This window comes from Parus major, chromosome 2, assembly GCF_001522545.3.
Source record: "Parus major isolate Abel chromosome 2, Parus_major1.1, whole genome shotgun sequence".
NCBI classification, from domain to species: domain Eukaryota; kingdom Metazoa; phylum Chordata; class Aves; order Passeriformes; family Paridae; genus Parus; species Parus major.
In genome coordinates, this window is record NC_031769.1 from 46,130,062 (window position 1) to 46,150,207 (window position 20,146).

Sequence of the window (20,146 nt, forward strand, 5' to 3'; positions counted from 1 at the left end):
AAAACAAGGAAACCTCTTCTGACAGGTGCTTCCTTGACTATTTATTGCATACTAACCTGAGCTTTGGATGTTGTTTACCTCAGTATTCTGTCAATACAGCAGACCATGCTATTTTATTAAATTTGCCTCTTTTCTTTGGTTTGTTTCCATTTTTAATGAAGGCTTTCACTTAAGAGACTTTGCATGGGTGCACTGCAGCCTACAAGCTTTCTCTCCCCAAATTCCTGTTCTTTTAGCCATTTACTCAACAGATCACTTATGATCCAGTCATTAGTAAGGTGTAAAGGATACCACTATTTCCCATCCATGGGCCTGCTTAGATAGATGTACTTTTGAACTGCTGTAAAGACTTTCTCTAGCTCTGTGGCTATGACTTCATTGAGCAGTTTGTCCCCTGTATGCACCTGTGAAAAAATGATTCACAGATACATCTGGATGTCTCCACATAGGAGCCTGGAGGGTTTTGACCTCTCCAAACTTTCTTTCATGACTGTGTGCTCATAGGAAAAATTGGATGTGCTATATCCATCTCCATTGAGTTCTTTTCCAGCTTAAAGGACACAAGCAGCTTAATTTGCTTCATTTGCCAAGTTATATGACACGATATCATAAAAATGTGACGTGCTGGAAAACTACCAAGAGATTGAAGTTTATTTCCTAACTCAGCTGTGGGTTAATGCTTCTGTCCCTATGGCAGCAGTTGCTTGTAATGAGCTGTACACATACAAAACAGTTTCCAGATAAAGCTTTCCCCTGGTGAAGCTTGTAATACAACTTTGGTGAAACAAAAATGGCATCTTTGTTGTCAGAGTGGGAGTTATGGGAGTCATCCTGATGGCAGTAATTGCCAATTTGGTGTCTGGGACTGCTAAAGTGAATTTTGGGAGCTCTCCACTCTCTTTTCCACTATGTTGAACAGTGGGGAGCTGTAAAGATGTTTTTCACAGGACCACTGCCCTTGTTTCCTATTGACCCAATTCACAGCTCTCAACAGGATTAAATGGCATGATAAGAAAAAAAGCTTTTCATTCTGAAGTTGTAAAACTGACCCTCTTCCTCCTTCAAGAAGCCTCCTGAGGAAGACTAATATATTGGCCCCAACTGGAACAGATGTCAAAACTCAAAACAGCTCTTTCTTCATAAAGTTTATAAGCATTTTTAAAGGATGTGGAGGAGTCTTACTGTATGCAGCAAGATAACATTAAAATGCACAGGTTCTCAGGAGTTGAAAGGATGCTTTTCCTACATACTCTCTCTTCTCTTTATCTTATCTGCATGGAAAGTAAACAGAAAGTCCCCATTACCTCTCGATATCAGTGAGTCTGGAAGAGTCACGGAATCCTTTAGCAAAAGGGTTGCTGTCAATTTTCAACTTGGTTATCTGGGAACAGAGAAAAGAGCAACATTACACGAATACAGTGTTAGGGTACTGCAGCGTACAAAGTGTTAACCAATCCATCCCCTGTGACTTCACTGCTAATTTTATCCGCGTGCCCTGTGCATGTGCGCCGCTCCTGAGACTTTGCAAAGCTGAGGAGGCAAACCAGGGTGCACTGCACATATGGCAGTGGAAAGGCCAAAGGGCACGGCAGGCTCAGCCTTCCTGTTGCCTGGAGCAGGAGGAACCCACCCATGGCCAGCAGTACAGCTTCCAAATACTTTCCTAGCATCAATCAGGTTTTCTTTACCACAAGCAGCACAAATCACCCTGCTAACAGCTGAGCCTGCTTGGTGGAGCTGCACATCAACCAATTCAACAAGCCCAAGCAGCCTGAAGCCATGGCTTCACTACACTAGCACCTTTATTTTTTTACTGGGGTGGAACTGTTCTCAGCCAGGCCTACCAGTGACCACATAGGGGCAGTTTAACTGGCTTTATATGAGAAGAGGCTAAGGAAGGGAAGGAAAAATGTGGGGAGAACTCAGATTCAAAGTGACAGAGCTTGGATGGAAGGAGTAACCCCATTGAAACTATCAGTCTTGAAAAACCACAGATCATGAGTAAAAACTTTCCTCCCTTCTTCAAAGGTAGCTATAAACCTGCCCAGTCATTCAGTCAGCCTTTCCATTTTGACTGAGCAACTCATTGACCAGGAATCCCTCCTGCCCCAAAACATCTGAGCTCCTCTTTGTGGTGAAACTTTTTCAGGCGAATGGCAGTGGCTTTCAATATGTTTCTTGAGGACCAGGAAAGAAAATGCTCCATTGTTCTTGTGAAATTTTCTATATATACAACCAATTTGGATTTGGTGAATAAAACCTGAGACATCATTGTAATATATGGATTTTCCAGCCATACCTCTTCCTAGAGCTAAAACTAAAATTGTAAGTGAGAGTTCGAGCTTGATGAAAGAAAACATAGGACCCATCCTGCAGCACAGTGAATGCCACCAACTCTAGCTTAAGGCCATGAAAATCATTTCATATTAAGGGGCTTTGTCAGCCTGACTTCTCTCAAAAAAATCTGTATCCAAGAGGCTACAATCTCATTTTTAATAATTGGGCCTCAAGACTCAGGAAAAAAAAAATGGGATCTTTTCCAAATCCTCAAACAATGAAATGCTCTCATCAAACAAATATATTTCAAAATGGGGTGGCTTCTCCCCCAAAATAAAAAAATAATAAAGAGAACAAATATGTTTTTATATAAAATATTAAAAAAAATTATAAAGGAGACAACAGGACCCAACTTTTAATTCTGAGAAAAACACAGAGAGGAAGGGACATGCTGATGAAGGGAAATTCTGACTTTTTAATTAATGGCCTGACAGTTAATTAAAACTCATGGACCTGGGTGCTGGTGGAGGGTTTGAGGCTGTCTCATCACTCAGGTACAACTGGTGGGAACAACCTTGAAGCCTTGTCGCAAGAACCTCGAAATGGCTCAAAAATTTAGCTATTGGCTCATTCTCCTTCCAAGGCATCCATAAGCCCTCAGCTCATGGTGATGTTGCAGAGTGGCAAGTTAGTGCCTCACATCCAGTGAAGATTTTTATGGCAGCATTTTGAAAACCACCTTGAAAAAAGACAAGCTCTAACTAGTTCCATTGACTGAGATCACCGACACACCAAGCCAACTGCACTACAGAACAATAAGGATGTCTATTCATCTCTTGAGCATATTTTCACCAATCAAACTTCCATCTTCCTGATATTAAAGTTTTGGTATGACATCACAGGAGAAACTTTTTGTATCCACCAAAGCCAGATGAGACTCACAATCATTTATGACCATATTTTTCCTGAGAGACTGTCTCACAAACAATCAGAGAACATCTGCTAGAAAGCATTTTAAAATGAAATCTGACCTACAATTCAACTCTGTGGCAGTGGTTTGACTGTTTAAATAAATGCATGCCCTTTAAATCTTAAATTATGAGATAGTTTGTTGAAAGTGTAATGTATTTAGCTTTTATCTAATAACCTCCAGAAATGTAATCAATCCCTCCTTAAAACAGTTCTGAAAGAAATGGCAAAAATGAAAAAAGGCTCCATTTTCATTAGTCATAAATAAAATGACAACATCAACCTCTAGGGGTTCCGGAGATGTTCCATTGAGAAATTTTCCAGGACTCAATGTATGTGCTTTGGGAAGGTTAGTTTAGAAACATCTCCAGTGTAAATATCATTGTAGACACAAAGCCATCCTACAGAAATAAATTCTGGGTTTAGCTGGTTTTGTGCCTGTTAGTATTTTGCTGGTTTCTAAAGAAAGTTACATGGAAAAATCTAGCTGCCTGTCCAAACATTATTTTCTTGAGATTGCCAGGTTCTGAGTGTGTTTTCTACAGCATTCAGATACAAATCTAAGTCTAAATCAATACATTAAAGCCTTAAAACAGGGTGTGGGGTCTGTCATAAGGACTGACTTAATATTACTAATGTTATCTTCAGAGCTTCCTTGGCACCCTTTGATTTAGTTTCATTTTATTCATAGAATTTCAAAATTGATTTGCTTCATATTAGGAAATGCCTACTTTAAACAATCCAGCAGGTACATTAACTCTGTGATGCTGCCTACCCACATATTTGGACAGTGCCTGTATTTTTCTTAACTTGAGGGAACTAAGGAGCAAAATAGGTGGGTTTTTTTTAATTAACATAGTCAGTAAGCCCTTCAAACATGCTCTGAATCACACTGAAGGCAAGAATGTATTTCCACTGACTTAAATATTAAAGCCCAATCCACCATCAAGCAGAGCCTCTGTTCTCTGATTGTTTATAGACTTCCTAAAATTACTCATTAGCAATCCATTGTTATGATCTCCTCCATTTTGTATATATTATTATTCACTGGCATGCAAATTGAAATTCAAACATCTGGATGTAATCTGGGCAGCCTCTGAAAAGCATATCTCTGAGTGATTTTCCTTACGTTTGAGCCTTACAGCTTAATTAGTCAACTTTTTAAGCCCGTGAAATCGTCATGTGCAAACCAGAATCTCTCTCAGCTCATAGCTTGTGGCATAAAATATCACTGCAAATAAGAACAGTTCTTTAATGAGCTATAATTAGAAAATGATTAAATGTTAATATGCAAGCAGCTTTGTATAGACAGAGGGGAAGACAAAAGAAAGCCTCCTACTTGCCATTTTTATTCTCATGAGTAATCCTTACTGCTCTTTGAAGTCTGTACTACTACTGTATATTCAGGAATTATTTGTGAATGTGAATAAGATTGGCATGGAAAGGTAGGTTATGGCAGAAATTTTCCTAGTTTAGACTGGGCAGAAGGGAGTTTTCAGCAGAGTGGGATCTAGTTACATCTGTAGAAATTAGCAACTCTACTCACCAATTGATTCTGGTAGGCAGTAACAGCAGTAAAAACTGTCTCTGGAAAGATGAATGTTCTGAACTCTTCTGATTTCAGATTTAGCAAAGAAGCTGTGTGATCCTTCTTCTTAATGATGTGGACCCTGGGCTGGTACTTGTGCATGGAGTTCAAAATGATCTGCAAGGAAGAATGACAGAGCACCGTCCTGAGAGGAAGGTTGACAGGGCCCTCAAAGGCTATTAAACCATGGCGGGGGGTGGCTGGGGGAGGGAAGATCTAATTAACACTGCAGGGGAAGCATCTGAAATCTAACCAGCCAGGGGCTGGTTTTCAGAGCAAACTATCCAGCTCCTTTGGGCAGTTCCAGGAAATGAAGGTGGAAAAGCAGGCATCCCAGGAGCTAGTCTCCTCTCACTCCTACGCCACTGGCAAGCATGTATTTCCTGCGGCATAAATACCTGTTCCTACAGGTGAGGTGTTTTACATACGGAATTAGTCACTGCCAGAGTGTGCCCTGGTTGGCAGGTGTGAATATGTAACTCCTAAAAGGTAATGGCCAAGAGTCTCCACTTGCAAAAATGCGCAGGTGCAGAATGAAATAGTCACAAATCCCTCAGAAAAAAAAAAAAAAGACGGAAAAAATTAGACCCATCCAAAAACCTACCAGCAGCAGCACAAACCGTCTGACCAAAAGTAAAACTCCACGTAGCCTTTCACTGTGGCAAACCTTTAAAACAAACTCCTTCGGAACTGCTCCTCACCGCAGACTACCAAAAATGCGAGCAAGGAGGGAAACCAGTATGGAACCCCCAAATGACTGGGTTTTGCTATTCTATCCTCATTAATAGTTGTTTACGAGCTCCCAAAACAATTCTAAACCTAAGTACCAACCAACCAATTTCAACGTTCACTGGAGTCAAACCAAGAGTCCCCCCTTGCTTCAGTTACCACTGGCTGGAGGCCTGTTTGGCGGCCTCTAACCACAGTATTACAATATAAGAATTAAATACAGAGCTCAGCTCACACCAGCCCTTGTTTTGGATATAATCACAGTCACAAGACAAAATTGGCAATGGTGTGGGTGGTTCTATTTTGCAGGGGCCATAACGACATTACAGTCAGCTCCGTACATCTGGAATAGCTAATGTGCATTCCTCAGGAAGCGTTAACTTCAGCTGAAATATAGCAGGAGCGGTGCAGTATTTCATGCTAAGTCAATGAGGAAGGTTGCACATTGCATTGCAGTGGAGAGCACAGAGACAGCTCTATCATGGCTACAATATCCATCAGTTTTTTTCTTCGCTGCTCCTTTGGGGCCAAATATTGCCAAGATTCACACTGTGACTTTGAGGGGAGGCACACAGCAACAAGAAAGACATTAAAATGACAGTGAACCATCATCCTGAAAGTGTTGCATGTTTGCTTTAACCAACTCAGGTCCTTTTTCAAAGTACTTTACCATTTTATATAGGAACAAACACAATGGCCACGGACCTTGCCTTTAATACCCTTAGCGCTTTTCCTTCTCTTTGTAAAATTTTGTTTTGCCATCCTAGTTACTTGGAGTGCTCTAAGCAGACGGAAAAGACATTTTAAAGCAGGGTGTGTGGATGGTGAAGAGCTTACTGAGGGGTTGGCCCACAGACCTTGGTGCTTTCCATTGCCTTCCATGGCCATGATGTCCACACCAAGGCATTACATCTGAGCAGCACTCAGGTGGAAGGAAGAAAAAAATGTTGAGAGCAGCTCCCACACATGCCCTTTCCTTTCACTCCTCTCTGAATGCTAATTTTGATAAAGGAACTGCGTTTCTCAAACAAGACTGTGTAATCCCTTATGAAAATTTTCCAAAAAATAGAATGCACATAGAAAACATCCCTTGCTGTGGTACTCTGCATTTCCCACTCCCACCAGAGGCAAGTCTGGTCATTCATTCATGTACAAAACAAGTACTGAATGCAGCCAGGAGGTCACAAAAGACCCATGACCAAGGTAAATGTGAACATTTCCTTCATGTGAGGGTCTGTATGTGTAGTTTTCCACCTGTACCTCCACACAAGCTGCTGATGATATACAAAGACTCTCCTTAATACCTGTGCAACTTCTTGAGTTAGGACCATATAAAAATAGCCCAAAGGAGTTAGATCCATAGGGTGCTCCTCACAGAGTAGTCTCCAAGAGTGGCCTCAAAGTCCAAGCAGTCCCCTCCTGCACGATGTAGCTATCAGAAAGTCCCTTATGCCATCTCAGTGACAATCCTGCTGGCATGTCCCAAGAGATACATCAGGTGCCCATATATTCATGGCAACTCCCCTGCACACAGTTGCTGGCAGCCAGAGGCTCCCAGCTACCCCATCTACCTTTGTGCTGACAGCCTGAGTCAGGGGAGATGACCAGGATACCTTCTTACTGGATCCTGATTGCTGTAAGGTCAGGCAGGTTTGTAGGCATCTGGCTCACACTGGCTACAGACCAGTCACCAGAGGCAATCTGGATGCCAGCTGCAAAATTCCAAGGTGGTTTTGAATTCAGGAACTGTGCTGCGAATGAAACCTCCATATTCACCAAATAATAGCATTACCATGTAAAGTTTTCTTTCTGAAAGCATGGGGTTCCTAACTTCTATCTGGTTGACTAAAAAAACTTGGGCATAACTCCTTGGAGTGTGTGGAGTGGATATTCCACACACCCTGCTTTCACAGTTATTTATTAAACATGTTCACAGCTTTGAGTTTGCTTTTGCATAGATTCATGTGTTTGAGTAAATGCCAAAAAAACAATTACAATAATGTGTACACTCATGCTTCACCTCACCATAAATCAAAAATGATGGCACTCCAATGAAGGGCAATGAAACATCCTAAAGAAAGCACTCAATATGAAAAATACACTAAAAACTAGGGGGGAAATGCCACATTCATAAATATTTCACAGTCAGGAAAATGGCAATACTTGCTTGGCTGTAAAAATCTAGAGATAGGAGTCATTTCCTTTCTCTGGTAAGGATATCTGAAAGTTTTTCCATGGAGTGAGCTGTATGCCATGCACACAGAGATAAGACTTGTGCCTGAGGCTTGGGGAGAATATGTGCATAACTCTGGGGTTACACATGCTGCTGAAGGTACACATCAGAAATGCTTGCCAACTCCAAAAGTCTCGGAACACGAGAAAACAAACATATGCTAGAACAAACAAATGCCTCTCTTCTCTACAGATTCCTTTTCAGGAAGTGAACCACCCTGCAAATAAACCACAATTACCTTAACACCCCAAACTGTCTTCTGGATGGTGAAGAAAGCAAGCAACTAGAACAAACTGGAATTAGGTTGGATTCATTTTCCATACCTGTAACTGGCATTTAAAGGCGTCATCCAAACTTCCTCAGGAACCAACACACCTTATCGAATATAATTAAAAAATGAATACTGGCTCTTTCAAACTGAAGGGAGAGATTTTAGGAGGTGTTTCCGTTCTCTTCTCTTCATACACAGGAGATTGGAAATGTCATGGGCCATAACACAGTGAATCCTCCTTAAAGGCTCCAGAGGACTGATTTCATCCTTAATTCTACTGATCATCCAGTGATGGCGTTTTCGTAGCTTCAGTAAGGCAGCACGTAAAACCTGACGGCCTCATTTGGAACATAAACCCCCCCAAAATATTTAAAAGAGAGTGCTCTGTGAAGGGGTAACACCTGTCACTCAAATCTCAACACAGGATCAAGACTTCAGGGCTTATCCTTAACTGAACACACAAAGCTTTACATTAGCCTTTGTGTAAAGAACGGGATCAACCTCTGCTTCTCCGGAAATTAATGGGAAGGCGCATCTCAAACACTACGGATCATTTTCTCCTGCTGCCTGTATTTGAGACGATTACATCTTCTTGCTCTGCCACATGTCTCTATTCCCGACAGCTCCTCAGACCTACTTCTTCTTCCTACTCCTCTGGGCTTCTGGGAACTGCAGCTCTCCTAACTAGCTTGCAATATACTGCTGCGAGCCCTTTATTAGAGGCACACATGGCCCCTGTTATGATGAAAAATGCTTCTTTTTAAGTGCTCACGTATACTGCTCTATCATCACTCGGTGATAGAGCCCACAAATCTTCAGCTTTGCCCTTCTACAGATTATGAAATAAAAGAGAGGAAAAAAGCAAAACCATTCTCCGCTAGTCCTGAAGGGAACAACGGTGGGAGCTGGGTTCAAGAACAATATACCCACATATGGATCTCTACAAAAGAACAACACAGAGACATCTATCTGGGCTTTCTTTTGTTTATTTGTTTGGGGTATTCAGCTATTTTTGATGCTGTTATTTCCAAGATGTATTTTAAACGAGCATGGCTGTGGTTCAATTCTCAGTTTGTGAAATGAGTGAAAATTCTCTTTTGGATGAGAAACATTTGCACAGAGCATAGCTGAGACAAATGGCCACTGTATCCCACAGTCCAGGCAATAAATACCACACTAGGGACTTCTGATACATCGTATTCTGCAATTATTCAGCTGAACGAATTCATTACCCCTACCCATGCTTTAGAATTCAAAATCATTCCTCTCTTCCCAACACCTCATTTACTAACACTGTCTTTATACTTGTTCTTCTGAACTTCCCCATTCTCAGCCAACAATCCTTTCAAATCCATCCCCTTGCTCCTTCTGCCTTCCCTCAGAGACTCACCAAGCCCAGAGGCAACAATTTTAGCCCTTTCTTTGAAATATGGAAGCTCTACCTAGACATTCCTGTACTTTATAGGTACTTTTATGGAGAGAACAGGACAGACAATACCTATTCTTACCACCTACCAGTAGGTAGTCAGATAACTAAAGGAGTTGTCCCCACTGATGAAGCATAGCAGGAACCCATGGCAAGCACCTCTCAACCCTATTTACCATCTTCCAGCCTCAGGACTGGTGACAACGAACTGGCACCAATCTGGGACCTGTCTCCTTCAGAGGCCCAAGCCCACCCTGTGGCACCTTGACTTGCAGTTAGCCTACAGTAATTTCAAGGGCAATTGAGGCACTTTTATGTTTTATAATTCAATAGACCCTGCTTTGGTGTCAGGTCAGTATTTGCTTCTGACTCTGAGCCCATGCTGCCACGAGTCTGGAAGTAAAAGAGCTGTTATTAACAGACCCAACCCTAACAGGTGGCCTGAAGTGACATTCAGGGAGCTTCCAAGCCGTGGGTTTGCTGGCCACAGCATGTGGCAGAGCATACTGCCAAGCCACAGCAAAATGCAAGCAGAAGCACAACAAAAGGCTCATCTACCTTCCTTCTACCCCTTGCTCTGATGCTCAGCTCCACCCTGAACTTGCCCCTGATGGATGTTTTGCCTCTAATGGAAGGAGAAGCATGATTTGAAACACTGATCCAGGTTCTACTTTATGAAATATTACAGAAAATCCTGACTTGAAAGCTCTCTGTTCCTCAGCAACAAAGGAACCCAAAAGTACCCTTAAATGTGTTAAACCAAACACATTCAAGCTTCACACAACATATTCCACCACTGTGGTATGAAGGGCTGGCTAAAAGAGGTGTACCATGGGGGCCACGGCAGCCTTTCCCCATGGCAGTCTCTCTCCCATTTAGCCCTGTGGCACAAGCAAGCAATTCCTTGATTTATTTCTTTTCCCTTTCCCACCCATAGAGCTACTCACATGGCCATGCTGATCCAGCTCATTGTTGGTGAGTTTGACTTTTTCAAAAGACACCATCTGCTTCAGCAGTTGCTCTCCTGTGAACGGGGAATCAGGGTGCACATACAACCTAAAAAACACAGGGAAAATGCCTGCTCAAAATAAAATCTCTCCTCTGGGCTTGTGTGCTTGTGGGCACCAACTCTGTATGAAATTAAAATGCACATATCATTTTGCTTTCAGGATATGCAGTGTTTTCATGGGCATGGACTTCCGGAGAGCTTAGGGTAATACAAATCTGCTGCTAGAACATGACACCATCTCCCCCCAGATAAATGAATTCCTGAAATAAAGTTATTCATGAAGGACAGTAAAGCAGTAAAGCATTATTTAATTCACTGGAACATAATTGAGAATCCTGTGTCTGAGTGCTAGACTGCTCCTTAACCATACTTATTATTTTATCCCACTATCTAAAATGGAGACATTAACATTCCCTGTTGTGTCTTTTCCCAAATGAAAAATTGATCATGTCTTTCCCCACAGCTGTACTAACAAGCACTTAAAATAACAATGACTACAACTCCAAGAGAAAAAACATGGTGTCATTACAGAGATAATGGGGGAATGCAGATAAAAATGCATTTTTCTTTATATGTAACATTAAGCCGTGATAATGATTTTAACCTGCACTCGATCACACATTCGCTGTGGTGACGTCTGTTTATAAGAGGTTGAAGGCTGCAGTCCAACACAGTGGTCTGACATGAAAAATCAGTTGCAGCTCTGCTATTAACAGTCCTACACTTGGGAAATTAAGCAGAAGAAAAGGAAGCAAGAAGACATGCAGATACAATGATATATACATTATGACTACACTAATTACAAGTGCCATGCTATTTAAGAGCAATGATTTTATAGGAATAATGTATTGCTGGAAATTATTAACTCAGCTGTTCTTTTGTGATGGCAAATTAAAAGATAGACTAGACCTTCAGCCAGTGCAAGCCAGCCCTGTTTTGCTGCTGTCTGTATTGGTTATCGCTCACTGAGGGCCTGACTCTCATTTTGGGTGATGTCTTTAGCCACACAAATGACTTTCTTCCATTAGGTGGGTGGGGCAGCACTGAGCTGCTAGGTTAGGAAGATAAACATTTGTCCTTGTTGTTGAGCTACGATTTTAGAATGGAAAAAACCACTAAATGGTGGGGCGTAACTCTCCAGTAGAGCATGCTGATCCCTAATCAAGGAATGCCCATAGCAAAGACACTGGGGAGAATAGCCCTGTTGCTCAGAGAGGAAGAAGATTTGATCCTGTATTCTGTTTTTGCCAGCAGAATCCCCAAGACACAGTGAAACCAAAGTTTTACCAGCACAGCTCGCCTCAGATGTGCAGGATGTTTTCCTTACATTGATCCAAAGCACAGCTTGGCTGCTCTAGCTATGTCCATGGGAGGGATGCTGAGCCAGGATTCCTGTCACAATAAAATATTCCTAGCATGCAGGCGTCCTCACTGCTATCAACTCTGCTGCTTGCATTGCAAAGCTCTTGAAAAATGATGATGTATCTGAAATACCAAGACCTAGAATCATGTTCTGTCAAAAGAATCTTAGCTATCATGAAAATTAGCTTTGTCTTCCTCTAAAAACTGTGAAAATGTCAATATTTAGAACCCTGAATTAGAGAAGGTAAAACAAAAAGTTCCAAAGATGCCCTGCAACTTTTCAGCCAGCCTCTTGTGATATTTTTTTTTTTTCTTTTTTTGAGCCCGACTCCTAATTTTGAATGCCTGGATAGCTAATAATGTTTACTGTGAGCACAGCGTCAGACTCAGCAAGGTTTGGCTAATTGGGACCGAGAAGCCAAAGTATTTCAAATATGTGCAGGGAATGAGTAAAGACCTCCCTGTGCTGAAAAGCTGAGCACAATTGTTTTACACCATCAATGGTTAATGCTGGGCACTGCTTTAAAACTACCAAGACAAGTTTAAAACTACCAAGACTTTAAAACAAGCAGAGTGCTAAGAGGAAGGTCACTGAAGGATGGGCACCAGAATGTCAATTACTGAAAAGCAGTAACAGACCTTACTTTTCTTTACCCATTTGCTACACCCCAACAATCCCACTGCAACCCGGGGTTCTATCTGGTGACCTAAACTTATTTCCCACACTTCTCCCACAGCCAGAGCTTGCACACCTCGGGGAAGAGTGTTGAGCACTTGACAGAGTGGTTTCTGAAGCAGAAGTTGGCAAGACCAGGAGTGAGCACGAGCAAACAGGCCAGCGAGATAAATGTGCACATTCCAGCGCGGCACACGAGGCTCTCCCAGAAGTTTGTCTGGTATCTGCTGCCTAAGGCCAGCCAGATGTGAGGGGCTCCTCGCTTCGATTCACAAAGGATTTAGGAGCCATATTTGGATGTGCATTTGCTCTGCAGTATATAATGTTTCACGATATAAGCAAGGTTTGGGTACTGCTTCTTTCTTGTGTATTTTGGAATGCAACACCGCACTCCCTCTATTTAGTTTAACAGCTGGTCTGGTCCCACAAGCTCCATGCATGCTACTTTTATTTACCATAATGTCTCAAATAATTTTCAAAATATAATACCTTTTAAAGGTTTCCTGCCTAGAGTTCTCCATATGTCTGTAAACATTAAGTTCATTAAACAAATTATTGAGACAAATACGGTTAAAAAAAAAAATAGTAACAAACTTTTGAGTGAAAGAAATGAGACAAAAATGGAAGAAGATCAAATAAAGGTACATGCTGAAACTTACTGAACTGATGTTTCACACAGTCTTAACAATGTGGAAGGCAAACACAAAATATCACATAGGAACTCTATCCCCAGATACCACTTTAGAAGATTTACAAAAGACTTTCTGAAAAGTATTTTTATTTAAGTGTTCATTGCAACATAAACTTGTTCATTGCAACATAAACTTGTCTTCAACATTGACAGCAGGAAGACAAGGATAAAACTGGTTTTAATAGAAAGTTCCCTGAAGGGCTAATCTTTCAAACAGAATCACAGAATACTTATTAATTTGAAAAAAACCCAAAAACCAAAAAAAAACCCTACAAAACTGTCGTGATGTTGAAAGTTATTTTTATAATGGAAAGAGTAAAACCATCGAACTGGTTCAATCCTGCAAAGTCTTACACCCAGACACAATGGAACTCATGAATTATACTGTGCCTGGGCAGAGGCAGGCAGTGATGTGTGTGGGGAGTAAGTACCTCATTACCAGTGCCCAGACACTAAACACACACACACACACACCTCTCTGACACTCCTCAAGCAGGGAGAGCTAAAACCCTGTGTTTGGAGGACGAGAAATCATAACTTTTTTAAAGGTTTCTGTTACTGGAGCAGGACGAAACTTGTTTCAAGATGGAAGGAGAACTACTTTTAATCTGTTCAAGCAAGACTGAGGCCCCCCCACCTGAAAAGATGTGTTAACACTCTAGAAGCAGCACTGGTAATGCAAACACTGGCGCGCTAAACTTCTTGGCACCCTTTTTCTCATCAAAGTATAAGGAGGAAAAAGTGCATGAATGATCAGAGATCAATAGTCTGTTAACTAAGCATCCTGCAATTGAGGCAGGAAAGGTGTGCATTCACACACAGGAGCAAACCATCCTGAAAATGTAACAGCAGACACATGCATTTGCACATAGGGACACTGATCTGCTGGGGACTCACAAAGTTACCACAGTACAATAAAAATAACTATTAAACTTCAAGAAGGTTTTTTCCAATACTCAGTAAGGCAATTGTTAATTATTCCGGTCTCTTGTCTTACGTTCTAGTATTTCCTTGTTGAGCGAGTCTATGCCAGAAAGAATGCCAATTAGAAATCTATTTAAAGGTATCCCAAAAGGGGCGTGAACAGAAAAATAAGAAGGGGGAAACCCTGCCTTAAAACTATTTCTGTTCTTCTGTTATTTCTTCTTTTGATGCTGACTCCTTTGGAGCAGGATCAGTGTTTTCTCTTTGGGTTTTGATCAGTGCCCATTACAATACGTCAAACGAAGCCCTCAGACGTTAACCACACTGCAAGAAGGAGTTTTTGGCCATGAAAACAAAGCAGACATAACTCCTAGGTTGCTGTCTTTAATCACAGCTTCTCAGCTTGCGCTTTTTGTTTGTTTACTCCCCTGAACAGCCTTCCAGAGATCACCAGTCACCAAGATTTCAATTCAATGATTTATATAAGGAAATCATGCAGAATTTGGTGCCTATACTCTCACACCAAAAAAAATTTGTTTCCATTTCTTGTGTTTCACTTATAATTTCTGCCCCTGTAATAAGCAAGTTCTTAACCCTGGGCTAAGCCACCTGGAGCAGATCTGTGTTCCTGTGCGGAGCCCTCTGCAAGAAGGTTCTTTGAAGCCAGAGAGGCATCCGCGTTATTTCCATATCTCCAGCTCTGACTCAGCAAAGCCTTTCGACATGTGCTGCAGTCTTACTGGACTGGGGGACTGAAGTAGGTACAGAAGTGCTGGGCTGAACACGATGAAGTGTGGGTCTCCTCTGAAGTGCCCTCCCATTGTACAGCCCAGCCCAGCAGCCTCAGTTGCCCAGCGCTTAAAGGAATCAGTCATTAATTACATTAATGGAATGACTTTAGAAATCAAATTTCTGAAGCATGTTTCTGTAAAGAAAAGGGAATTTATTTTACAGAGGGCTTTTTTCCTAATGTCTCATAATATTTCATGATTTCTTAATGAAAAGAAAAGTAACTGTGCCGAGAAACTGTTTTGTATTTTGCCTGCTGCCCAATAGATGATTAAAATCAAGAATAAAATCATTGGTTAGCAAATGCTAACCTATAAATGCTGGATATGTTACAGAAATAATATAATTTCAAGCATAAACAGCAATGAGCTGCAATTTATTTCTACTCTGGCTTGGCTGGTGGTGCCTGGATTGCTTTGAATTATGAGGTCAAATATTGGGGAGGCAAATCCAAGAGACAAATCAATTCTATTTCTTTTTAAAGTTTTCTTATCTGAATCATGACAAACTCCATTTAACACAAACAAACAAACAAACAATAGATATAAAAGATCTCTTAACCAAATTCTGCATATCTTGGAATATTCAGCATAAATCAAACCTCAAGCAGAGATTTGAGGCCAGATTCTGCAACACAAAAATTGTAATCAGAGTTTTGTAACCAACTTTGTTGAACATGGACTCAAAATCTCAGAGTAGTGTTTGTAAACAGAATCAAAAGATAATACAAGATATTTTTTGGGAAAAAAAATAAAATAAAATAAATAAAAGACCAGCAATAAATCTACAAACCTTGCAGGGAGAGGAGGGTCAGCTTTTCCAGCCACTAACCAGGAAGACCTGTGGTAGGCATATCTATATCTTTTATTGTCCACAGGAACTATATCCATTAACACAATATACTTTGCCTCAGGATCCACTCCCGAGAAAGAAACCCTGATCGTAGGAAACATTCTCCTGAAAAAAAAGGGTAAATCAGAAAATAAATATTTGGGCAAAATCAGAAATAAGAGAGCATTTGAAAAGCTGTTAAAAGTAAGAATTATATTTAAATCCCCTGAAAATCTTATGGCATCTATTGATTTTGCTTTAACATAATGGGAGTTAAATCTTGTGTCTCTCTAATAAAGAGAAAAAAAGCAGCTTGAAATCGAAATTATATTTGGAAGCAGAAAGAAAAATATGGTAAAGGTGAAAAAGTAAAGGAGAAATATACTATTTCCTGTTAAAAGTACACAACGATGTCAGCAATTAGTTGTAGCTAAAGTACAGATATTTAGAAACTTGAATTTTCTTTTCATTATTTATTTTTTACAGGATCCATACTACTGTAAGGGAAATATTCCAGAAATTATTTCCGTGGTTATTGTCACATATTTAAATGAGTGTTTTCTTAAGCCTGCTCACAATGTTTTTGAACGGAATTTTCAAAACTAAAACATTTATTTTCTGTACGAAACTTTCAAGAAAACACAGTTTTAAAATGTAAGGTTTTCGCATAGACCAGAAATAAAGAATTAAACAAACAAACAAATAAATTTTTAAAAATAAAGAAATAAATAATTTTGACGGTTTAAAATTTTGAGCTGTAAATTGCATATGTTTTATATTTCATGTTTTATACCTATTCAAAAAAACCCCAAACATATACCTATAGAACCCACCAGTTAGGAAAAAAACAAAACAACTTCAGGCAACTCCGTTAATAAAAAGTAACTTTGGGGATTAAAAAACTCGAAAAGACATCTGGCTCCTCCGGACTGTGTTTGACTGATCCAAACCCCACAAGCATTACTGAAGAAAACGGCATAGCTCGATGTAAGAAGAAAGCCTGGAATTCTTTTGCGCTTTTTTGCAAGAGAGAAAAGAACAAACTAAACCGGGCTCTGACAGAATCGCGACCCCTCGTTTCCCTCGGTGTGTACCAACCCAGCGCCTCAAAATCACCGCGGGATTTTAGTCACAGACCTGATTATTAGGGAAGCGCCACTTCTTCCCTGCATCCAGGATGGCCGGGATGGATTTGAGCCTGCCCCGCCGCAGCGCACCGCACCTCGCTGCCGGACCCGGCCGCTTCTCCCTCTGCCCCAGCGGGGCTCCGCACCCCCAGCGCCGGGCTGGGCCCGCCGAGGGGCTGCGGCAAAACGGGGCTTCACCCTCCTCCTCCTCGCCTTAACCCAGCCGTGCCGTTCTCCCCATACAAAAGAACTGCGGGGACTCGCTAACTTTGACGTTTTTACCCCCGTCCAAAGCCGCTTTTCGAAAGATGCCCAGAGGGAAATCCCGGGGCTGCCCAGCCTTACCTCCCGGATTTGGTGATGATCATCTCGGTACCCAGCTCATGAAACTTGTCCCAGAGCTCTTTGGTCTCCAGGCTGCAGGAGATTTTGGCCATCTCCTCGCTGGGGATGATGGGGGTGGTGGGGATGAGGGGCTCGGTGCACAGGGAAGAAGGGCTGCTGCTAAAATCCCCGTGAGGATCCAGGCTGGATAAATCACTCAAAGGCTGGGCGCAGGAGGATTTCTCAACGAATTGTTCTGCAGGGTTTGAAGAAATAGAGAGAGAAAGAGAAAGAGAGAGAGAGAAGATTCAGCCAGGACAACGCAACCACCAAGACAAATTATTATACATATATATATATATATACACAAAACGCATTTATTGTTCAACTGCCCTAGCACACCCGCAGAGCCGGCCGCTTCTTTAGGCGTCCGCTCATCGTTTGCGGGCAGCGGTGGAGATTTTCGGAGATGAGCTCCGGAAGAGCCCGGAGCGGCGCCGCTCCCCAGAGGCGCACCGGGAGAGCCACCCGGGTGGCGGCGGGAGCAGCAGGGCCCCGGCCTCACCGCCCGGCTGCGATTCCGCTCCGCGGGGCAGAGCCAGCCCTGCGCGCTGCCCCCCCGCCAACCGAGGGGATCCACGGAAAGGTCACTAATTCTCATTAAAACGGGAGCGTTGGGCGCCGAGGGGCTGCTGAGGGCCAGGGTCACGCTGGGGAACCACGGGAAGCTGCTCCTGGATTGCGCCGCTGTCAGAGAGCGCGACGCGAAAGGAGCCCGAGCGCGGCCGCGCAGCCTCCGCGCCTCCTTCACGGGGAAGCGAACCCCAAATACTAATTAAACAGCGGGCGCGGCTCACTCTCCCGGAAAACTGGGTCTGCCTTTCTCACAGCCGGTTTGCTGACACTGAACCCGCTCCTTTGAAGAAACAGGCTCCGGGGGAGCTGCGTGCGGCCGCGCACCGTGCGCGGGTGCAGTGGCTGCTGCCGACGCTGGCTGCCCGCCGCGCCTGCCTCCCGCCGGCGCTGCCGCCCACCCCCGCAAGCCCCGGGAGGCTCCGGGCGCTTCAGCGGCTCCGCTGGGAGTTTCGGCCGGAGGCGAGGCCAGCAGGCAGCGGGGCTGCGAAGGCTCTGCCCGGCGCCCAGATGCGGCACCGGGACGCGGCGACGGATCCGCCGCCCGGCGCCAAAGAACGGGAGGAGCACGAACGCGCCCTGGCCCTCCAGGGAAAGGTTTTGCCTAAAGCTCCAGTTAATAAAAACCGAGTCACAGGCAGTCGTTTTGATTTTTGGTTGAACGACATGAGGGAAGGGCTTAAAAAAAATTTCAAAAGTTAAATTAGAGTTTTCAGAAAAAAAACCCAACAAAACCAAAACCAAACAAACAACAAAACAACAATCCCCACTAAGTTTAACACAAGCCCATGTAAATACGCCTACCGGGAATACTACAACATTCCCGGCCTACATTAGCGCCCAGACTTAAAACTGAAGTTCACAATGAATCCCTAAACTATGTGAAATCTTTTGAAACAGTTGATTAGGTGCAGCAGACACTGAGGAGCTGCCTTTTCTAAATTCTTGTAGGATTGAGTGTAATCCTGTTCATTGGCGCCCTGAAAGCTTAACACATATTTTGTAGTTTTCTGCGAACTCCTGGATACACGCAAGGATGACAAACCCCAGAATCTTGGAGAGGGGGAGGAAGGGAAGATGTTAATGGTTTTTAAAAGCTTTTCAGGATTCTTAATCGAGGCAACCAAATAGAAGCGGAATCGCTTACCCGAAAATCGCAAGCGCTTACAAAAAAACTCCCGGTGTATGTAGAGCAAAACAGCCCATATGAGCCTACATCGAGGAACTGTGGAGTGAAGGGATTTTCAGTTCTACACACAAGTTTTTCTACCCCTTGTAAGTCTAGGTACGGAAAGTCTCTAATTTGACTTCAGAACCAGGGTGGATTTGCAATAAATATTTAAGAGATTAATTTCATGTCAGCGAAGAGAAATTGAACTACCTTAGAGCGCGGGATTATTCTACAAACGGCCAAGCTAAATGAATAAGAGGCATAACTGAAACTGGAGGAATTTAGGAAACTCTTTATGCTATAAAGAGCCTCGCCTAAAAACGACCGTGGGTGATGAAGGCACTCAACCTTCAAGCTTAGGTGGTGCTGCTTTTCCCTGTGCAGGGGAAACCTTCGGGCAGGGGGGACGCGCCGCTGCCCGTCCCCGCTGCCGGAGAGCTGGAAGAGCGAGCCAGGGCGGACAGGGACAGACGGACAGACGGGAGCTCCGCACCCCATGGACACCGGCGGTCACCCGCGTCCCCACTCACCCAGAGGCTTGATGGTGCTCTCGGGGGACTCCTTGTCCTTGGAGCTGCCGCTCGACATGAGGGCGGCGATGGAGAAGGCGTTGGCCCGGGAGGAGAGCTGCGGCTTGGGGGGCGGCGTGTACTCCATGGCCACTGTGCGGGGACTCGCTGCGGCGCTGCCCGGACGGGGCGGGCGGGAGGACCGGCCGGGGATGGCGGAGCCGGGATACCGGGAGCGCTCTGCTCCCGGCGCCGCTCGCTCCCCCGCCTTAACGCGGGGCCGCGGAGATCCTATCGGCCGGCGGCCAATCGGCGCCGGGACACGTCAAGGGCCCCGGCCCGGCCCGGCCCGGCCGCGGGGGAGGGGGCGGAGGCGGGCAGCAGCAGCAGCAGGAGGAGGGACGGACGAACGAACGGACGGACGGAGGGAGGGAGAGAGAGGAGGCAGGGAGAGAAGGGGAGGGCTCTGCCCGCCCGCAGGGTGGGGAGGGGGCGGCCGGCCCTCGGGACGGCTCCCCGCAGCCGCTCCCCTTTAGGGCACCCCAACCCCGCTCCCCGCAGGGGCCCCGGCTGCGGTTCGGGGAGCGCCCTCCGCTCCTCTGAGCCC

General features: G+C 43.7%; 1 protein-coding gene across 1 annotated transcript in view; it reads right to left on the reverse strand.

The window, feature by feature from the left end:
• The window catches only part of TBX20 (T-box transcription factor 20), a 39,406-nt gene extending 19,612 nt beyond the window's left edge, over positions 1–19,794 (reverse strand). Inside the window, exons 1-6 of the mRNA XM_015650745.2 lie at positions 19,561–19,794; positions 17,248–17,482; positions 15,737–15,901; positions 10,441–10,549; positions 4,793–4,951; positions 1,305–1,381 (exon numbers count right to left, since the gene is read on the reverse strand). Of these exons, the coding sequence (XP_015506231.1) occupies positions 1,305–1,381; positions 4,793–4,951; positions 10,441–10,549; positions 15,737–15,901; positions 17,248–17,482; positions 19,561–19,687 (872 nt within the window). The 5' untranslated portion in view covers positions 19,688–19,794. The remainder of the gene's footprint in view (positions 1–1,304; positions 1,382–4,792; positions 4,952–10,440; positions 10,550–15,736; positions 15,902–17,247; positions 17,483–19,560) is intronic.
• Between the last annotated feature and the right edge of the window lie 352 nt (positions 19,795–20,146).